Source organism: Falco rusticolus, chromosome 9, assembly GCF_015220075.1.
Source record: "Falco rusticolus isolate bFalRus1 chromosome 9, bFalRus1.pri, whole genome shotgun sequence".
In the NCBI taxonomy this organism is placed as follows: Eukaryota; Metazoa; Chordata; class Aves; order Falconiformes; family Falconidae; genus Falco; species Falco rusticolus.
Genome location: NC_051195.1, coordinates 31,644,358 through 31,664,617, shown reverse-complemented (window position 1 = coordinate 31,664,617; position 20,260 = coordinate 31,644,358). Strand labels below are relative to the sequence as shown.

Below are 20,260 nucleotides of genomic sequence, written 5' to 3'. Positions count from 1 at the left end.
TTAAACATGAACCACGAAGTGTTCCTTTATAGCTGGGCAACATACTTCATTTCATTCCTCAGTATGACAAGCCTGTAGGAGTAATAGTTATTATGGCAGCTTCCTCGATTTCTTTCCCCTTTGGGTGAAGAAAAGAATGCAGTTGGTGTGTCTCCAGCTTCACTCTGCAGGGTGCTCAAATGCCAAGTGACTGGTGCAAGATAAATTTGAAAGCTGAGTTTTGTATCCATGGAACTGGAACCACAGTCATTGTGCTCTTCAGATACCAATGAGCCATGATGAGAAATTAACTCCAGTGTGTTCTTTCACATCATATGATGAAATGGAGATTCTACCATGAGGATCCATGTGGGAGCAGAAAGAGCTTATTTTTCTAGTTAAATATAATGTTCACATCTTGCTAAAAGAAGCTGAGTTTTACTCAAGAGGTGCAGCCTCAAGTTGTTGCTGATAGCAGGAGTTTGCTCACACTTCTGACAACTAGTTACATCTAAATTCCAGGAGCAGGACTGCTGCTGAGGACCAGATGACAGCTCTGAATGCCTGCTGATTTATATCAAAATGAGATGTGAGGCACCACCAGCCCACCCCTCATCAGCCCCATACCTCAGCTCCTAAAGAAAGAAAACCTGCAGGCCTGGACTGGAGTCACATCTCATTTTGGATGTTCAGCAGCACACGCTGCTGAATTTCAGCACATCTGCAGTGTGCAGTTGCTGTCTTAGAATTGCACTGTCCAGCATCAGGAGTTCCAACTCAAAAGTGCAATATCCTTACCTGCACGCAACCCTAAGGTCCCCACATGCCTAAGTTTCCATGAGAGGCACAGAAAAATCTAAAACCAGGGGCTGGGGCACTTACTGGGAATGAAGGACAATACAACTCCCCGGTCTCTGTGCTAGTGAAACTGAGCAGAACAGATGGAGGGGAAGGTAAGCCTGAAACCCTGCAGCACTGGCTCCCCGCAAGACACAGGGACCAAGCATCCTTCAGGGCACTGAGGGCTCTCTTAATGTCCCAGCTCAGTGACCTACTGTGACAGGAAAGGAGTGGATGAGGAATCACATTTTTCTCCATGTGTGTGCACACATATAAAGGTCTGACAATTTCTCTGCATGGCTCCCCTTCACAAGGAGCCACATGGATAGAACAAGAGGCAAGGGGTCTAAGTTGCACCAGAAGACATTTCATCTTGGTATAAGACAGACATCTTTTACAGTGAGAACAATCAATCCCTGGAACCTCCCCATCAGGGATGTAGTGGAGTACCCCTTACTGTAGGTTTTCAAGATCTGACAGGACAGGGTGCTAGATAATCACATGTAGGCTCCCTTTCCCACAAAAGGTTGGACCAGATGATCTTTCGAGATCCCTTCTAACCTGGACTGTTCTGTAAGTCTATGAAAATGGCTCATCACAAAGAATCCCAGACAAAGGCGGATGACTGCACAGGAAAAGGTGCCTACCTTTTGAGAAGAACCAGGCCTCGCCCTCCCCTCAGTAAGTCCTGCTGGATTTCTTTGGCAGCACTCTACCCAACTGAATGCTCTCAAAATAAATAAATAAATAAACGAATAAATAAATGAATTAAAAATCCCACCCTTAGCTGCCTAACTGCCCCACATTGTACTGTCAGCCTGGGCCCAAAGTCTGGGGGAGAATTTCACCTGGCAGGAGAGAGGCGCTGCCTTTGTGGCTCTGGCTCTGTGTGTCTAGGCTGTTAAAAAAGCTTTCCCATGTAGTCCTAGTGTTATCTGTGACTCTTTTTGATAAATTCAGCAGTGTCTAGTCAAGATAGTCAGGGCTCTGACATGCATCACATTCAGTTCTCAGATCATAACTTGCCACATCTCCAACACCGAAGGAATCTCCTCAGTCAGACCTGATACTGTCTGCCAGGTGCAACTTGGTGATACAGCAGAATGTTATCTTGCACATTTTCTTTATCACCTCATTTGAAACATATTAAGACACCCACTTCTTTTTGTTTGCTTCCTGCTGAAGATTAAGCCCTATGGAGGGAGAAGACACTGACTGCCAAACGTCTTTTTTATCCAGAGTTCTCAAATTCATAATAGTGTCGCTGGGGATTTTACACTGGTCTGTTACTGAATTATTCAGTCTTTCACCTATTCCCAGCAGGTTTCCAATCACAGTTTGGCCTGTAAGCAAGAGATGGAGCTATATCTCTGCATAGTTTTTTCTCTTAAGAATGGTGATTTGAAATATTTTAAATATCTCTCTCCCTATTTCCCTAATATTTTCTCTCCTTTTTTAAATTATCTTTTAAACTACTATTCATGTAAGAGAGTTGTGCATGTTGCTCTGAAAGAAGTTCGAATGTCACTCTGAGAAAAATTTCATGGAGCTGGAAACTGTCTTCTGTTTCCACCTTCAGACTGATGCATTCCCCAGAGGGGTATTGGGGTGTGGAAAGTTGAGCTTATTGAGAATTAGCTTGTTCCTTGGATAAATAAGACAAATGATCAGGTACTTGAAATATTAGTATCAAAAATGCTAGACTCATTCAAGATCTTCAACCCCAGCCATGCAAATGGCAGCAACGAAAACTATACCTCACATATATGCTGGTAGACTCTCAGCTTTCCCAGTACTCCATAACAAAGTTTCCAATACTTTCCAACAAAGAATATCACACCTTTTTTATATATTCCCCTTCCTATCGCTCTTTGATACAAGGGTCATTTAAAAAGGTTTCCAATATATTTTCTGCAAAAACCTGTGAGAAGTGTCGGACAAAGCCCCATTTTCCCTTTGTACTGGCTCATACATGCAAGTACCAATATGGACACTACTAGTGAGACCCAGCCTGATCAGCAGCAAAATTGGCTGTAACATTTACATAGTGTCCACCTTCTGTCAAAGGCCACAGGGGGCCATCAACAAAACCAATGCATGCACACATCAGACTGCACTATTTTATCAATAAAGTAGACACACTCAAATCTACTGGGAAGAGATCCAAGATTTTTCAACTCATATGATGGAATTAATCTCCCAGGGCTTAATAACTGCACAATGCCACATGGCTGCGCAGGGGGGAGCAGTACACCCACCCATGCTTGTTTAAAGCCCTGCAAAAACCCCTCCTGTCTACGCTTTATATGTTGTGAGAAGATATTAGGGTCTATGAACTTGCTACACATTTGTGCCCACACAAACAGATTCCTTGGCTCAGTCACATAGCATTTATGTGATAATACAAGACTTAGCAAGGCAGAGGAGGGTCATAATTGGCTACAAAAATTAAGAACAGGAATGATACGCTGCATTGACTCATACTGAGGAAGTATCCTCAATAACTCTTTAGATACTCCAAAGAGAAAACAAATGGTGGTGACTATGATTTCTCCTTAAATGAACAAAGTAACCAGCAGCCACGCAGCAAAACATCTTTCAGAAAGCCTGCTGAGCTCCATCCCTCGCACTGAATCTTCTCCCTTGCTCCTGGGAATAGCTCCAAGCAGGAAAAAAGAGGGACAATACACATGTGGGAATGGTAATAAAAGATACAGGGACTGAACTGATGCTGTATTCAATTATTTCAGTTAATGGAAGAGATAACATTGTCAGAAAGCCTTTGGCTTTCACAGCTATGAAGTCATATTTTACAAGTTCTGTCAAGAAGAGATGGGCTCCTTTTAAAGAAGAAGGTAATTTTTCAATAGAAAATTGCTGTGAGGCTTGGGCTTTAAACTACAATCACATGGGATTGGAAGCAGAAGTCCACAGGTGGATATAAAAACAGATCCATGCAAGGGATAAACTTGGGGAGTGAGATTATTCAACAACAAGGCTATAGGAAGAACAGTGAGAACAGCAAGTCTAATCTGCAGAGCATCCTGCAACACCTGAACATCCAGGCTCAGAGTAAGAGAATGCCAGCAGGAGATGCTGAAAGCATAAACTTATGATCAAAATTACACATAATAGTGACATAGCAGTAACTGGCTAAGAAAATTCACAATTAGAATATTACTGCAGGAAGGCTTCACTTGTTCAGGCAAGACAGGACAAGCCTTGGATATCAGAGATATATACACTTGGTCTGAGGTCTCATTCTCTTAAGCAAGCTAAAAGACTGTAGGAAGTTACTATTAGCTGGGTAAAAAACTAACTGGGACACCATATTCTGAAAACAGTTATCATCTGGCCGTTGTCAAACTGCAGGGGACACGTAAAGACTGTAGTTCCACAAGAATGTCACAGAGTTCTACATTATTCCACTTACTCACTACCGTCTTAGAATAGTGAATACACCTTCCAAAACGCCAACTTGGAAGAGAACAGAATTCAAAACGTGTTGGTTTTTTTTTAGTTGGTTAGTTTGTGTTTTAATCAATTGGATAAATAGCCTAACATTGTCCTCAAATGTGTAGAAGAGCTAAAAAGAAGGGATGCTTAGGATAAAACAATCATTGCAAAAGAGGCTTGAATTACAGCCTTTTGAGTAACAGCTGTAAGGTCAGAAGACCTCAAAGGAAAACTGCCTTTCAGGAAGATCCAAAACATTGACTATTAAAGTTTTTGTGTGAAATAAAAATATTGTTTTCTATTATTATACACAAATCAATTTTTAAATCTTTTGATCTAGGAAGTAACCAAGTCAATTATTTGTAGGGCACTAGCTGTTGATGTTTCATTTTACTGTGGAAAAACATACTAGGCAAAACGGATTTTCAGGTTCATCGCTCATTAATTTCTAAGTTGACCACAGCTTGCTTACAACACCATATTATTATTTTTAGTTGAAAGAAAATTAATCAAATAAATATTAATCTGAAAGCTGTTTTGTAATCTAAGACATGAAATTAAATTTGCAAACTCATTTACACATTCACAGTTATAAGACGATGGATTAGATATTCCCTTAATAGTTTCTACTGCAGGGAGTCAAACTGTATGTATTTGATACGGTTTCAGAGTTATTTGCATTTTAAAATCTGCCTCTAAAGTAGCCATTAGAAATAGATTTTAAAGGTCAAACACACTTTTAAAGTTTAGAAAAGTGGGAGACCGTGGTCTCCCACTGTAGGAGTGGCTACACCACTGAAGATACAGCAAGCCACAGACTTTCCTCAGCGCCTTCCCTGTCACAGATCTGTGGATGAGTATTACCTGCAGGTTACAGACTAATGATAAATTTTCTATTTTATTGCACTTTCATGTATTTAAATCAAAAGTGTTTCAGAGCAGTTGTATCCCAAAAACCTGGATACATGAAGTGAGAAAGCAAACATTTGATCCAGCACCACCTATTTTGTGACAGGCAACTTCATGCTGCCTTGCAGGGAAATGGGCACAAAAACAAAGGACAGAAGAGTACCAGCAGAACCAGGCTGCCGTTGGGAAATAAGCCCGTTGGGAAATTAGCCCTTGACAACAGCATGGCACCTCTTTGGATAGCCTTCTCACAACTGCAGAGCACTACCGCAACCTCCCTAGCCATTTATTTTAGGAGCTATTAATGCCTCCTTTCTGGTCAGCAGCAGAGAGATCAAATGATCATAGCCACTGGCATGATCCCATGATCACAGCTAGAAGAGGGGGCATGGCATAACAGTGTGGGAAAGTGTGAGATCCTGATCTGGTTTCTAAAGGGAGAACCACCACAAAAGTGATATGGAGATGCACAACACATGATGAAGCTACTTCAGGATTTAGCATTTTTAGCCTAAAAGACATTTTCTTCTTGTCATTAGCCTAACGCCCACCTAACAGAAGGTCGTGGCTGACCTCTAGTTCCCACTCAGCTGGGACAGTACTTCCAGACAGGCAGGAATGTAGCACACAAGCATCTCAGAAGACTTCATCTGGGGACTTTGCGTAGCACTACTGCCACAATCTACAGCACTGCTTTTGTACTTTAAAAGTAGTGTCCATTATCTTAGTATTAACTGTAACTGCAGTGAAGCTTCATGATCCTGAGACAGAGTGACAATTCTTTTACAGCTTTTACTAAGCCAAGACGTGGCTGAACACAACCTATACCTGAGTTATGTTAAGCAAATGCTTCAACTGGGAAAAGCGCTGCCTCTGTGGTTCCACTCAAAGATCAGCTTTCAACCAGTACTTGAGGCCATCTTTCTGAACACGGATGGAAAGCATAGTGAGTGGCCTTTAACGCAAAGGCAAACATAGAGGCAAAGCCTGAACTTTGCATTGCTCCATTTCCATTTGACCAACAAGCTGCAGAGCACTTCATTTTTGTTCTTACACTGTTGACAAATTTGTTCAGTTCCTGGGATAAAAGCAAGCAGCCTCAGGGTGTTTCTAACTCACAGCTCATTTCCTTTGGCTCTTTTCTGATCAGAAGAGAACAGCAGAGACGGGCACTCAGACGCATTAGTTTGAAGGAGCAGAAGCAGAAATGCTCCTGAGCCACAACCAGGTGAACATAATTCCAACCTCACAGTCAAGTGTGTGTGCATACTCTGTATTTTAATTTCTCCTTCCAGTGGCTAACCTGTCATAAAAAGACTACAAAACACTGGAAACAGAAGTACAGTGTTTCAGCCCAAGAGCAGATGCTCTGTGCTCACGACAGCTGGATATCTTTGGAAATGCATACTCAGCATGTCATATCTGGCTTCTCACATCCATGATCAGCTCATTAGAGGTCTATTTCTTTCAGGGCTGTCTTTGTACAAACACCAGTACCATTTAAAAATCTTTACCTCCAATTTAAAAGTGGCATCAACCCATTCCATGACATCAAATAAATAGATTGGTCTTTCTAGCCTACTTCAAAATCCCTGTTGCACTGAACATCTGAGTGCACAAAACTATTTGACATTTGACTAACTCCTTCATACAGTAAGGACTTGTTACTATGGAAGGAGTGTATTTACAATAGGTTTGTGCTTCCAAATGTCACTCAAGCAGCAGCAGCAGCATAGCAGCAAACCACCTGGTGCCTGCCATAGCATCCTGTTAACAAGTGGATGGAAAGGCTGCATTGGTAAGTACAGTGGCAGTACATTATTTGACTATACTCTCAGAAACTACTTGGGTAAAGACTTGCACTACCCTTTCAAAGGAAATTCTGTCAAATAAAAGAGGCACAATATTTTGGCTGTATTGTCCCTATAGCTGTGATGTGAGACTAACTAGTTTAGGAAACTTAAAAAATAACTGTTGGAATTGAAAATCACACACACACAGATTAACGCACGTATTGTGTGGCAAGGTTTTATTAGCGGGGGATCTAGAGGGGTGGCTTCTGCAAGAAGCTGCTAGAAGCTTCCCCTGTGTCCGATAGAGCCAATGCCAGCCAGCTCCATCATGGACCTGCTGCTGGCCAAGGCTGAGCCCATCAGTGACACTGGGTGGCAGCGCCTCTGGCATAATGTATTTATGATGGGGAAAACGCCTTGTGGAACAGCAACTACAGACAGAGAAGAAAGAAGAGTTTATGTGAGAGGCACAGCTCTGCAGCCCCCCAGGTCAGTGCAGGAGGCCAGAGGGCCTCCAAGTGCTGGAGCAGGGGTTCCCCAGCAGCCCATGGTGGAGCCCACGGTGAGGCAGGCTGTGCCCTCAGCCCACGGAGGTCCGTGGTGGAGCAGATCCCCGAGGAGGGCCCCACGCTGGAGCAGGCTCCTGGCAGGGCCTGCGGCCCCATGGAGAGAAGAGCCCAGGCTGGAGCAGGTTTGCTGGCAGGACTTGCCACCCCATGGCAGTGACTCCACGCCGGGGCAGGGCAGAGTGTGAGGAGCCCCCTGAGGGGGCAGGAGCGGCAGGGACAGGGCGTGAGGGACTGACCCAGCCCCTGCGCCGCTCGGGGAGGACAGGGAGACACGGGGGGTGAAGTTGGGCTGGGCAAGAAGGGAGGGGTGGGGGGGAAGGTGTTTTAAGATTTGGTTTTTGTTTCTTATTATCCTGCTCCGATCTGATTGACAATAAATTAAGCTAATTTCCACAAGTTGAGTCTGTTTTGCCCAGACAGTAATAGCTGAGCGATCTCCCCGTCTTTATCCCAACCCTTGAGCCTTTCATTATATTTCCTCTCCTCGGCCCAGCTGAGGAGGGCAGTGATGGAGCAGCTTTGGTGGGCACCTGGCATCCAGCCAGGGTCAACCCAGAGCAATGCAAAGAACGTAAAGAGGCTATTCAGCATATTTGTATTTTCCAGAGTCTATGGATGACAAAATTGGAAGAGAGGAAAGCTTGGCAAGTTTCAAGTTTTCTAAAATTTGTAACTTGATCATCCTTTCCATGCCTCTGCTTTGAGTGAGGACTGCTGTTCCAGAACTGAAGCACACAGTCCAGAGCCACACCACTTTATACATGACACTGCACCTGCATTGCTCAAGACAGATGAGTGCTATGTAAAAGCAGGCTTGGTGAGGACAAAGTAACAGACTTAAGAGTTGTCTCACTAACAGAAGGTGCTGCGAAGTGACTTAAAAAGTGGCACAGAGGAGTTTGTCATCTGTTGCTGCTCACTGACTTCCAGATAACAGAACTCAGTTTGCAAGCAGAGAGAGCACCCCCTCACGTGCAACACCCAGCTGCTACAGACCAACTCAGCCCGAGTGCTCAATCCTCAAAGACAGCTTGACAATCATAAAGGCCTACAAATCAATAGGTTTTTAGAACAGCTTCATATGTCATGTCAAATCTCAGATCCTTTCCATCGTTGTACTGTGACCACTACTAAAGTTTCCATACCCATCATGATCACTGTATAACCCTGCTCTCTTTGGCAAGCTTGCTTTGGAGTCACCAGGTGGGTTTTGAGCACATTTAAACCTGCAAGGTGAGAGCAGCAAAGCACACCGTAATTTTTTCATCATCTCTGCAATGGTTCTAAACATTATCCCCTTCAACTTCAACACCTGACTCAAGAATCATTGACATGTGAAATCCACTGCTCACCTTCTGATCCAGACTGTAGGCCAAGATCCACTCTTCCTGCCTGGGATGGAAGAGCAAGCTCTGGATATAGAAGTTCAGACGGTACTTCTGGTAGGTAGCCCCTTCATCAGAGCTGATGAGGATGCTGCTCTCAATCTCTGGATCACTAAGAAGCATGATCTAAATAGAAAAATTGAGGGAAAAGAGTGTTAATGGAAAAGTGAAACCGAACATCATTTAAAAGTGAGGTCATACAGCACTGATTCCTATTAGATGTATTCAGAACATTGTTCAACAGTGTAAACAGACTACAGGATTTCCCAAATACGGGTTAGGGCGGGGTTTTTTCCAGGCTTTCACTTCTGTTTTATTTGCTGATTCATTCGGAGATTTATTTAGTGATTTCTTTTTCTTGTTTTATTTTTATCCAGATAAACTCAGAAAGCCCAGCAATAATGAAAAATGCTATGTTGCTATCAAAGTTTATTTTGGTTGGGTACAGCAACTTCAGACAGCCACACCAGGCTGTCCTGGTCCCTTTCCAGTCTAGCATCTCTCTTCCAAGCATGGAATACTCTCTCCAAAAGTACTCAGCAGGGTAGTTCTGAGATTTAAGGCCCATTATTTGGCAACTTCCAGAGCTACAAATGAGACTATCACCTCCCTGGAAACACAGAATGCCTACCTAGACTAGCTGCTGGCATCTGAAAATCATCCATGTGCATATGCACAAACATTGATACATGATCTCATATATCATGTTTCCAATTTACACAGTAAGAGATATTCATTCACTCAGTGAAATAATAATTTTCCCCAAGCACAGGAAAGTGTATGACCTCAATTTGTACTGGGAGGGAAACACTTCTGAGCCTCTAATTTTAATTAGAAAATTATTACCAATATTTTAAAATGGGTTGATTCCACATTATCAGATGGCATGCTTTACATAAATGTTATCAAGAAAAATGTTGTGGAAACATTAACACCATCTCATTAACATCTGGAGAAAACGACATCACATTAAAGCAAATGCCAGTACCATAAAATAAAGGCAAACAGTGGGAAATAAATTAGAGCTGTGCTAAACACAGCAGGTTATTGATACAGTAGCTGAAACAAATATAGAAACTGCCTTTCAGCAGGAAAACAGATCCAGGAACTGCCTTTTTTAGCTAGCTGCAAAATGATCAGCTAGCTGAGATCCACTGCAGTTTTGTTACACTCACATGTCCACATTAACTTTTCTTAAGCAGCTTCACAGAGCTCCAACTTCAAGACTACAATAGGGTAACACATTAATTTTGACAGCAAAAATCAGTTACAAGGAATAGTAAGACTCTTGGTATGTTAGATCTTGATCAAGCAAAAAATTTCAGCGCTTTTTTAATCTTAAGTGCCTCATTAACTCCATGAAGTCACCAAGGGAAAGCAAATATAATGTAAATGGTTTCTGATCCTTTCCATTAAGAAATGAAAAGGGCCTTTAAAACTAGAACTGAACATTGTCCCAGGGTGAAGTCACCTGTATGAATACAGCTTGAGCTCTGAGCTCCTTCAACATCCCTCACATACACCGCTTACCAGCCTCATAAAGCAATCTCCAACTGTTCCACAGAAAGCCACACCACAAGTCCTGAAAAAGCACACTTGCATTGTGCTCTGGTACACAGCGTGGGAAATAAGAAACATTCCCACAGGCAACTGAACCCCCGGAAATCACTCTTGATAGTAGGTCCCAATGGCCTCCACCTAGAAGGAAGCTTTGGTGTGTTTCTTCTTTCCAATTAGATCAAAATATGTATTTCATTTTGCTCCAGACAAGAAGGGTTTCCCCCAGTATTTCAAGATATTTTTTCTGTCACTGGTGACTTAGACTTCAAAGACACTTTATCCCCCAAATATACACCCCTGTTCATCCAAAGCATTTTGCCTGTGCCAGACAGAGAACTGCAACATATTTTAGTAAAAATCACTTGCTTCTGCAGAATGGAAGAAGGATGTAAGATTGCCAATATAACAAGATATTCCAGAGACATCTTATATTTAAAAGGAAGGAAACTTCAGGAATAAAAAGATTTTCCACTTGATATCGCAGCAGGTTACAAAGTTAATAATGCTGCATATTAAAAGGTCACTGTTAGATAGAGGGAAAGCTGGAAGAGTCTAACAACAGTTATACCTTGTAAGTGCCATGACATTGGTCACCCACCCCTCTTCATCCAGTTCTGATACTAACTCTCCACTCTTCACATAGAGAAAAGAACACACCCAACATCTCTGTTGTCATCCAGCCTCCCAGCCAAGGCCGATCCTACACAAAGCAGGGTGGAAGAAACAGGAGGCTCAACTGGAATGAAAAAAGCCACCACCAGTCATGCGGCTAGAACTGGTCCAGTTTTGTTACAGGGCAAGCAGGAAAAGAAGAGTAGGAGTCTCTAGGGTTTCATATTTTTTTTGTTATTGTCTTTTTCCTACTGGAAGCTATGAGGGGAGGGGACAACTTCTCACAGGGAAAAGAAATAGCAGGACATTTGTCAAAGGCCTGAAACTGCCACTTCTCATTATGGGGCCAGGGCGAAGAAACCACCCCGGTAGTGATTTAGATTAATCGCTTTTCATTAAGAACCAATAAACAAACTCCAGTCAGTATAAGCATTTCTGCCAACACCCTGTGTTGCCATTTGTAATTGCCATAAGGAATAGCAAAGGAGCACCAGAGACTTGTCAAATGTAATTTATAGGGTTTTAAGATTTAATCATTTTCTATAATATTAAATTAAATGGCAGCCTTTATTAAAAAGGAAATTACATTTCACCTTGCTACATTCTAGTATACACACACACACACATATATATAAAAATACTATTTTCAATTGCAGTCTTCAGTTTAAGTGGAGAGAGGAACGGGAGGCAGGATTGATTACTGCTGAGGGTAAGTTCTTGAAAATATACTTGAGATGAGGTTGTTTATACTACATAGCTTTTCCTCTAGAGGCTATAGCCTGACCTCCAAAATTCAATGGGCAATGAATGGCAAGCACCAGACAAAACAAATCAGGCTGAAAATCGGGCTGAACTTCAGGTAGCTGCCTAGGAGATGAACACAGAAGATTGCTGACTGGTATGTGGAACATCTCCTTTATAGCAGGAGCTTTAGGGGCAATGGTAACACATACAGAATTGTTCTGAATTAGCTTCAGCTCAGCAGAACGCCAGACACCAGTGGGGGAAGCACACAGAGGGGAAATGATTCAGAGAGGCCACCTTGCAAGAACAGCATTAACTACAATGTATGGACTGAGGTCTTTGGCACAATCAGAAAACACATCCAGCTCTGAATACATCAAGGGGATTTATCCCAGGAAATAAGAAGCACTGGCTTCAGGCAGAAAGAAAAAGGAGGGGAAGTGTCATGCTATACATACCATACATTCGGTAAAAAACCTGTGGAAGTAGCTGAGTCACTCATATTTGTTGGAGAGCGTGTGCGACCCTTAAAGGAGCTCTGCTGAAATGGCATGGGCTCTCGTGGGGTTAATATAATAAAAAGTAAGGCATGATTTGTAACTAAGAGCTTGAGTTCCTGCTACCCTGATTAAAATGCCAAGTGTGTCACTAGGTTAATGCAAACACCTTCCTCAGTGTTGGTTTCACATAGGTTGTGTGCAGGTGGATGAGTCAAGATGGTGACACACTCCTCTTCCTCTGCTCCAAGCTAGCCAGGCACAAAGACAACTGTGACGTGGAATATTGAACCACACCACTAATAAGCTAGCACGCTTCTTAGGGGCACAACGCTACAACATGCCCAGATGCTGCTGGCTTGGAGCTACAGGTAGCCTGAGCTCCTATCTGCCTGAATCTGTCTACTGCAGTTATGCCAGACTCTCCTACAGCTTGGCACTCAGTTCTTCCCTCAGCACCCTCCACAGTACTGCCCTCATGTTAGCAGGCCTGCTTGGCACAGCACCGCTACCCTTCCCCTTCTGCACCCAAGGCACAACAACACATGTACACACACCCCATCATATTACCTGTATCCATATAATTGGATTCAAAAGCTTTATCACCACTCTTTCTCCCTGGTTCTGTGTTATCTCAACACAACAGAGATCTGTTTTGCACACAGCTGAATCTTTTAATAAACTACCTCTGGACAAAAAAACCCAAACCAAACGTGCCACATAAAAGGCATTTTATTATTATTATTATGTTTTATTGAATCCTTTTATTTTTCTCAACCAACAAATTTTTACTGTAAATAACTGAAGTGCATCTCTAAATCAGTATGAAGAAGTTTTGTAGGCACAATATCTGTAGCAGTAGTACCACTGAGCTATATTAGCAGGAAGTATCTCAGTAAATGAACAAAGAATACGGGTTCAAAATAAATGTCTTTTGTTCCCACAAATAAGTAGATAGCATTAAACTATTGTGTACTGCCTTCTGATCTTCCTTTTCGTTTTAATATGCTTTTCATAAGCAGTCCTTTTCAGAGGTCCCAGTCACATTCTCATTCACCTATATAAAGTGCTATTCTAAAAAGAAATAAACAAAAGTGTTTTTTTTTAAAAAAATCCACCTACAAACCACCCAAGCCTCCATAGCTACAAAAGAAACCCAGCTCCTTAAGGAAAGTATTAGCAATTTGCTCTGTAGCACTGTATTGTCCTCTTCTGCAATCGAAAAGGTAGCTCTGCCACAAATGCTCCTGCAAAAACAGAAGCTTAAGGGTTCATGTTTACAGCTTTATAGTGATTTTCATCTTGAAGGTGTTCAGCTTACATGTGAAATGGCTTTATTATTATTTTTTATGCCTCCTCCCACTAGACTTTCCACTCTAAGCACTTCAGGTCCTCCCTCAAAAAACCCCCAACTTTAGGTCCTTCCTAAAGCCAGGCTATACTTATACCAACAACAATAAAACACAAATCTGATTTTTAAAAGATTTTTTTTTTTACTTTTTAATTGTTGAATTAAAGCATTTAAAGGATTGCATGGTCCCACAAGACTATAAGGAGCTAAGCCTACTTCTCCAAAAAAGTTCCATATTGGCTTTGATTTTAAAAAGCCAAAAAGTTTCAACAATTTATGCTGAACTGTCAATGCAAACAGAGGACTTTTGCTTTGACTGGATTTACGATGTCCTTTCCTACTTTTGAAACTGAAAAACCAAAATCAAATGACATTCAGAGGCTTAAAGATACAAACCCCATTTTCTTCCTTCAAAACGTTAGTTCATTACAAGTCCCCAAAAAAGTTCCATATTGGCTTTGATTTTAAAAAGCCAAAAAGTTTCAACAATTTATGCTGAACTGTCAATGCAAACAGAGGACTTTTGCTTTGACTGGATTTACGATGTCCTTTCCTACTTTTGAAACTGAAAAACCAAAATCAAATGACATTCAGAGGCTTAAAGATACAAACCCCATTTTCTTCCTTCAAAACGTTAGTTCATTACAAGTATGCCCAGTATGAACAGTTCGGAAATCCTTTATGGGTAAAGTAATTTTTTACTGCTGAAGCATTTCAGATCAAATATTTGACCATCTGAAATTTCTCACTGGCAAATATTTGGTTATTCATTCCCTTCTCATTTTTCCTCTCCCTACATCATTAATGCAATTTACTTGCCTTGCAAGCCAAAGGATGCCCTCGAAGGTACTTACACAACCTCAACCTCTCAGAACACACCTGCAGCCCTTCTCTGCCAATCCCATGGAGGACAGATGCAACGCATTGCAATGAAAATTTCATCTTTTTCTTTTCTTCATTCCTCACCAAATGTCAGTTCAATTTAAAAACTTCAGTTTAAGTACATCAGCCCCAACCCCTTCGAGACTAAAATGTACTGGTGTCACAAGTAACTGTCTACTTACCAGCAAAAGTAACATCCATATAAATCAGCATTAAGCTAAAGGTTATCTTTGCATGATTTGCACTAGTTTAGAAAGCACACCTTAACTTTACACAAACTTCTACAGATGTTCAGAAACTGCTAGATACCTGCTCACTGCCCTGTAGATATACTGACTCCTGCAATAATCAGGGGAAAAGGAAGCCAACCTCTACTTCCCAGTCACCAAGACCAGCATATCAGTCAGACAGGAAAAAAAGGGAGATGACAGTAATAAAAGTCTGCTCTAAAGAGATACCGTTTTTATTTAGACACAACAAAAGCAATCCACCCCATTACTTAGGGATCAGCAACTGTGGTGAGAGGGACATCTGAGCCAAACACAAAGCCATGAAGAAGGCAACAGCTTCTGCATAATTACCAACTTTGCATCCCAAAAGGAAAACTCATTACAATCCCTTGTGTTACAGAGTTTCCCAGATCTGGGGCTCCTTCTTGTCTCACATAGCTCAAAAAACTTCCTTAATGCTGATAACCTGTGGGCATGAGTCAAACAGTAATGGTGCACTGAGCTTTTATGAGAGAGAAATTATCTGGACCTACCCCCTTTCAACTTCTTGTAACTTCACTTCTTATTGCCCAAAATTTAACATTAATAACAGGTTTAATTAATGAATATAGCACCAGATCACCATCTCTCAGAACCATAACGCTGTAATCTTAAAGGATGAAGTGCACTGCACTCACTCTATAAGGGTTTATGAAGCATGTGTTATAAAAGTACCTCAACCATAAGGCTTTTATACCTTGGCACTCACTTCAATACAATCCCATAAAATCCAAGCAATCTTTAAGTGTTAAAGGTGACTTTCACTACTGTATTTATTATTGGATAATGAAAAATGAGTCAGACACCCATAGAAACCAAGCAATGAAATAGAGTTTCCTGAGGCTTTTGGATTGGGTCTGCATTATATGTACCGTGACCAAAGAACCAAATAGCTCTCTTAAGACCTTTCAGGCACTTCATGTTAACCTTTCTCCAGAACTTCCTTTCCAACAGGACTTCTTTGTAATTACAAACCAGCTTCTACTCTGCAGAATCCCATTGCTTGTCATGGACTTTCCAGATGTCAACAGCTGTTTCTGTAAGCATCCAACTCCTGTGAAGGACCTCCTCCATAGACTCCTCCAGCTGTGCTGGTGACTGCAGCTCTCTATTGCAGTAAGCTGGTTTGAGAAGACAGCATAAATCTCCAACACTAACGTCATGGGGAACCCATCTGCAGGTTCCCCATCTTTCCAATATTGAGAGAAAATGATCAGAGAACATCGTGCTCTTCAAGGTTACACGCAGATCCTATGTCTTTGTAGATTATTTTGTCTTTTGGAGAAGGTAGATGAAAAAAGAGGACCATTACAAGGTAAAGAATAATAAGCTATAAAATGAAATTTATTTATTTTTTTAAAAAAACTAAGACAGCAGTGTCTCCCAGTGATATTGCAACACAAAAGGGACATCACTGGGATGCTTGTTCATTTGTATGAATATCAAATCCATTCCTGAAATATAATATGTAATTATTCTGCTGTCTCCTTGGTTTTAAATGTATATTTAGACAGGCCATCTTCAAAATTGAGAGCAAGTTTCATCATAAGTTTCGTAAGTCATATCACAATAATATTCTGCATAGATATCAAGATGATTTTGTCATTCAGAAATGATGCAAGCATAAATCTGCTGTCCAAACAGCACACCCTCTAACCAAGATCAAGTACCCCAGGTTCACTCTTAACTTGAAAAGCCCCTCAGCAGAATCCTGGTACTGTCAAAAATAAAGCTAAGAGTTTTAGCTATAACCAACCCAATATGTGACTTTTCTCAACAGAACCTCTGAAACAGTAGTTCAAGGGACCATAAGTCTGGCCTATGAGGCTGAATAATCTACACACACGAAATCCTAGTATTATACTCAGTAAATATGCAATTGGAATATATAGTCACAACATGTGCCATATACAGTTGGCTCAGTCAGGGAAGACTACACATTTCAGATTACAGCATCTCAGTAATTCTTTCATTTGCTTCTCATAAAGATTAAAAAGGGCAGAGATGCCAGAAAGACTTTGGAGAGACTGAGATAGAGCAGTTTGGTGGCAGAAGAATTATTTCTATCATCCTCCTGTCTGAAAATCCATAGGAGAGATATCTTACATGATTAACTCTGATAAAATAGATTAGCAAAAGCACATCAAATGAGGACCAACACCATGTTGCCTTCTCTAAGGAGATGCATATCAGCCCATCATACTTGTTTACAGTGAATAACCCCAGTGAATCTTTCTGACCTCTATTATTTCTCATATCCGGTTATATCCAGATAATAATTGCAATTAATTGTTCAGATTTGTAAAAATTAGAACAGGCTTTTGGCATTGCAGCCATACCTGCCATAAATTGACTCACCAAAACAAAACACTTCACAGGATTCCAATGCTCACACACACACCCCATCCCCTATAGAGAGCTCTTCATTTAATTACCACCTCTAGCAGCTGTGCAAGAGCACAGATGCACCTTGCAGGATGCCCTTAGGATTAAGAGCAAATCAAAGCTAAACTGGATACAGAGCAAGAGCCCCTCAAGGAAAACCACTCTGCCACTCCTTGGCAGGTGGGAAATGAAAATATATCATGGCTGTAAGGCTTAGGCAAAATCAGAGCCGGGAACTGAGACACTCTAAGGCTGCTGTCCTAACATACCCACAATGCCAAATCCCAGGCTGGATCCGCTTTGCATGCACAGGAGTGGAATAAGCCATCGTACTAGACCCAACAAAGCAGAACATCTCATCTTTGTTTTACTGCTAAGCAGGTCAGAACAACATGTCTCCCTGCTTTCTCTTGTCTTTTTGGCACTGGACACATGTACTTTTCACTTTTAATTACCAGGCACAGCAGGCATTTGCTTGTTAAATTTCAGGTGCCAGTGGGGATGGAAGCCATCCAAAAAGCATGTGTTTGACCTGGCAAAGAGTGACTGATTGGCAACAGCCACATGCTTAGTTGTAAAACCTTTTCATTGTCACAGCAAGGCAGAGTTTACCCAAGGTTACTCCATCCCATTATGTTCCTGTTACAGCTGCACATTCTCCAGCTCCCCACAGATCATCAGAGCAAAAGCCCTCTGCCACAGTAATCCCACTTTCCCGAGGCCACTGTGTGCTGTTCAGCCAAAGGCATACCACAGCATGTTCATGCATAGTGCCCCTCTATGAACTGCCAAATGGGTTACAAGCATCACCATATGGCTGGTTTTGTATATACCCAGTTTGACCAGCACTTCTATGACTGGGCCTGGACCAGAATTAGAAGGAACCCGGGCAGATGACCTTAGGTAATAACTGGTGCTTCCACAGGAAAAACAGACAGCAAATCAGCAGAAGAGAAACATAAAGCTTCTGACCTACATTATGCTTTGCTCTGAAGTCTGGTATTTCTGCATAGCATAGTTCTGCATGATGCCTTTTTACTTTTCTCAGTTCAACACAGGAAATTCCTAACTGTTGCAACATCTAACATGTTTTGTGGTCACCAGCTTTTTCTAGTGACACAGAACAGCTCTGATCACAAACTGAAAGAGAAAAGCAGCATTCGCTGTTGTAATTATATGCTATTTGAGTAAATGCACAACCATGCATTGTGCCATTCTCCATAGAACTACAAAGTAATTTGCACCATTATAACTTATCATGTAAGCAGAAATAGTTACAGAAAATAACGTTATCAATAAGGAGAGGCTGTGTGCACCACAGCTGCTGGAACTGAGAACACCATTTATATGAAAACACTCCTCTGATTATAGGTCTCACTTGGGAGAACACTTTACACATGGGAATAAGTTTACTCATAGTAGTTGCCCCATTACAGAAAACAAAGGGATGTGCATGGATAGTTACTTATGGGGGTAAACTTTTGCAGGCTGCATACAGCAGTCTGTTTCATTTGAGGACAGTAGAGTGTTTCATGACTCTTTAGAAAAATAAAAATTGTATTATGTATCTCCCTTGAGGCCATTAAACCTGAATAAAATTTTAAATGCATCATTGCTTCTCCTCTGCTTACACATTTTGTTTTTCTGCTTTTTAGTCAGATTGCAGAGAGAACATAGACAGCAGTCAGCTTTATTCACGTTCACATCCAGATGCTAGCGATGTATCTCAATTTACTTAACTGGCAACTATTACTCATGTCCCTCACTGTCCCTAATGTATTCCTCCTAACTTTTTCCTACTGGAGGAAGCCGAGGAGGTAGGAGAATATCTATTCATTTTCTGGATGGAAGGCTGAGGCCCCCAAAATTTAAAGGTTAAAGTTAACAAAACATGCTGGCATTGCAGTGTTCTGCACAGTAGCACTCGGGTCTAAGCTATTCACTGTGGTTGCAAGCTCCACATGCTAACTCAGGTGCCAGAGATCCTAATACATGGGAAGGTTCAGGATGCAGGAACAGGATTAACAGCTACCAGCTCACTGGCTTTGATGTTTTCTGTTACATTGGCAAAATTAGTTCCCAGTGATATAGTCCTTGCAGGTTTATGGTAGAAGTCTTGTCTGCAGTTACACACCAAGAAGGTGAGTGACCGTGACCCACAGCCACTATGTCCTGTTCCAATAGGGTCACTGATACCTCACAGCCTTGGGAAAATCACATACTTTCTTTTCCGTGTCCTTCCATGCACATACATAAGCCCTGGTCACTGCAGTGACCTGAAGGACTACTGTAAGAAGAAAGGAAATTGGAAAAGTGGACAAAGGTTTTATGCGCAGCACAACCCTGAAACTTTGCTTTAGGAATCAAATGGCAAAACTCAGAAAATTGCCAGCCTGACTCCACCTTTCCACCCATTTCCAGGTCTTGAGCACTATGTTCATCGCCTCCACTCCATTGCCACGCATGTCTCTGAGCACAGCTGCTACATTGGTTTTATTGCTTTCTTGCAGCCTTTTTAAGGATCCCATTGGTCTGCCGTGGAACGGCTCCAAGGGAAGCAAAAGATGTCAGATAAGCTTTTTTCTCAGAAAAAGGACAACCTGATTTGTTGCAACAGGGACTTAAAATATCATGGGGCCCACTGCAAAAGGAAGCACTGGTCTCTCCTCACAGAGAGACACAAGGTCTGGGCTAAACGTCAAGCCCCCCAATTTATAAGAAAAGTACAGACTGAGTTTCCTCTAATTGCATCTGTGCACGACTTGGAAAATTCCCCTCATTACCTTCAGAGTACAGCAACACCTGCCCGTATACAATGAAAAAAGGCATTTTAGGATGGATAGGTTCAAGGGCGATGAACTTGCACTAATGGAAAAAGAAGCCTTGAGCACTCTGAGATGTGCTGAAACGTCTCTCTACGATCTAGCCTAGTCAAGCTCCATGCCAAAGAAACACTGCTCCTAATACAGCCACACAATGTTTTCCGGAATTCACAGTGCTGCTTGGGATAAAGATTTTTACACAGAATT

The 20,260-nt window shown here is 41.7% G+C and overlaps 1 protein-coding gene across 1 annotated transcript in view; it reads right to left on the bottom strand.

The window, feature by feature from the left end:
• Positions 1–20,260, bottom strand: part of SORCS3 (sortilin related VPS10 domain containing receptor 3) — a 304,316-nt gene that overhangs the window by 132,150 nt on the left and 151,906 nt on the right. The window contains exon 4 of the mRNA XM_037400038.1: positions 8,899–9,057. Within this exon, the coding sequence (XP_037255935.1) occupies positions 8,899–9,057 (159 nt within the window). The remainder of the gene's footprint in view (positions 1–8,898; positions 9,058–20,260) is intronic.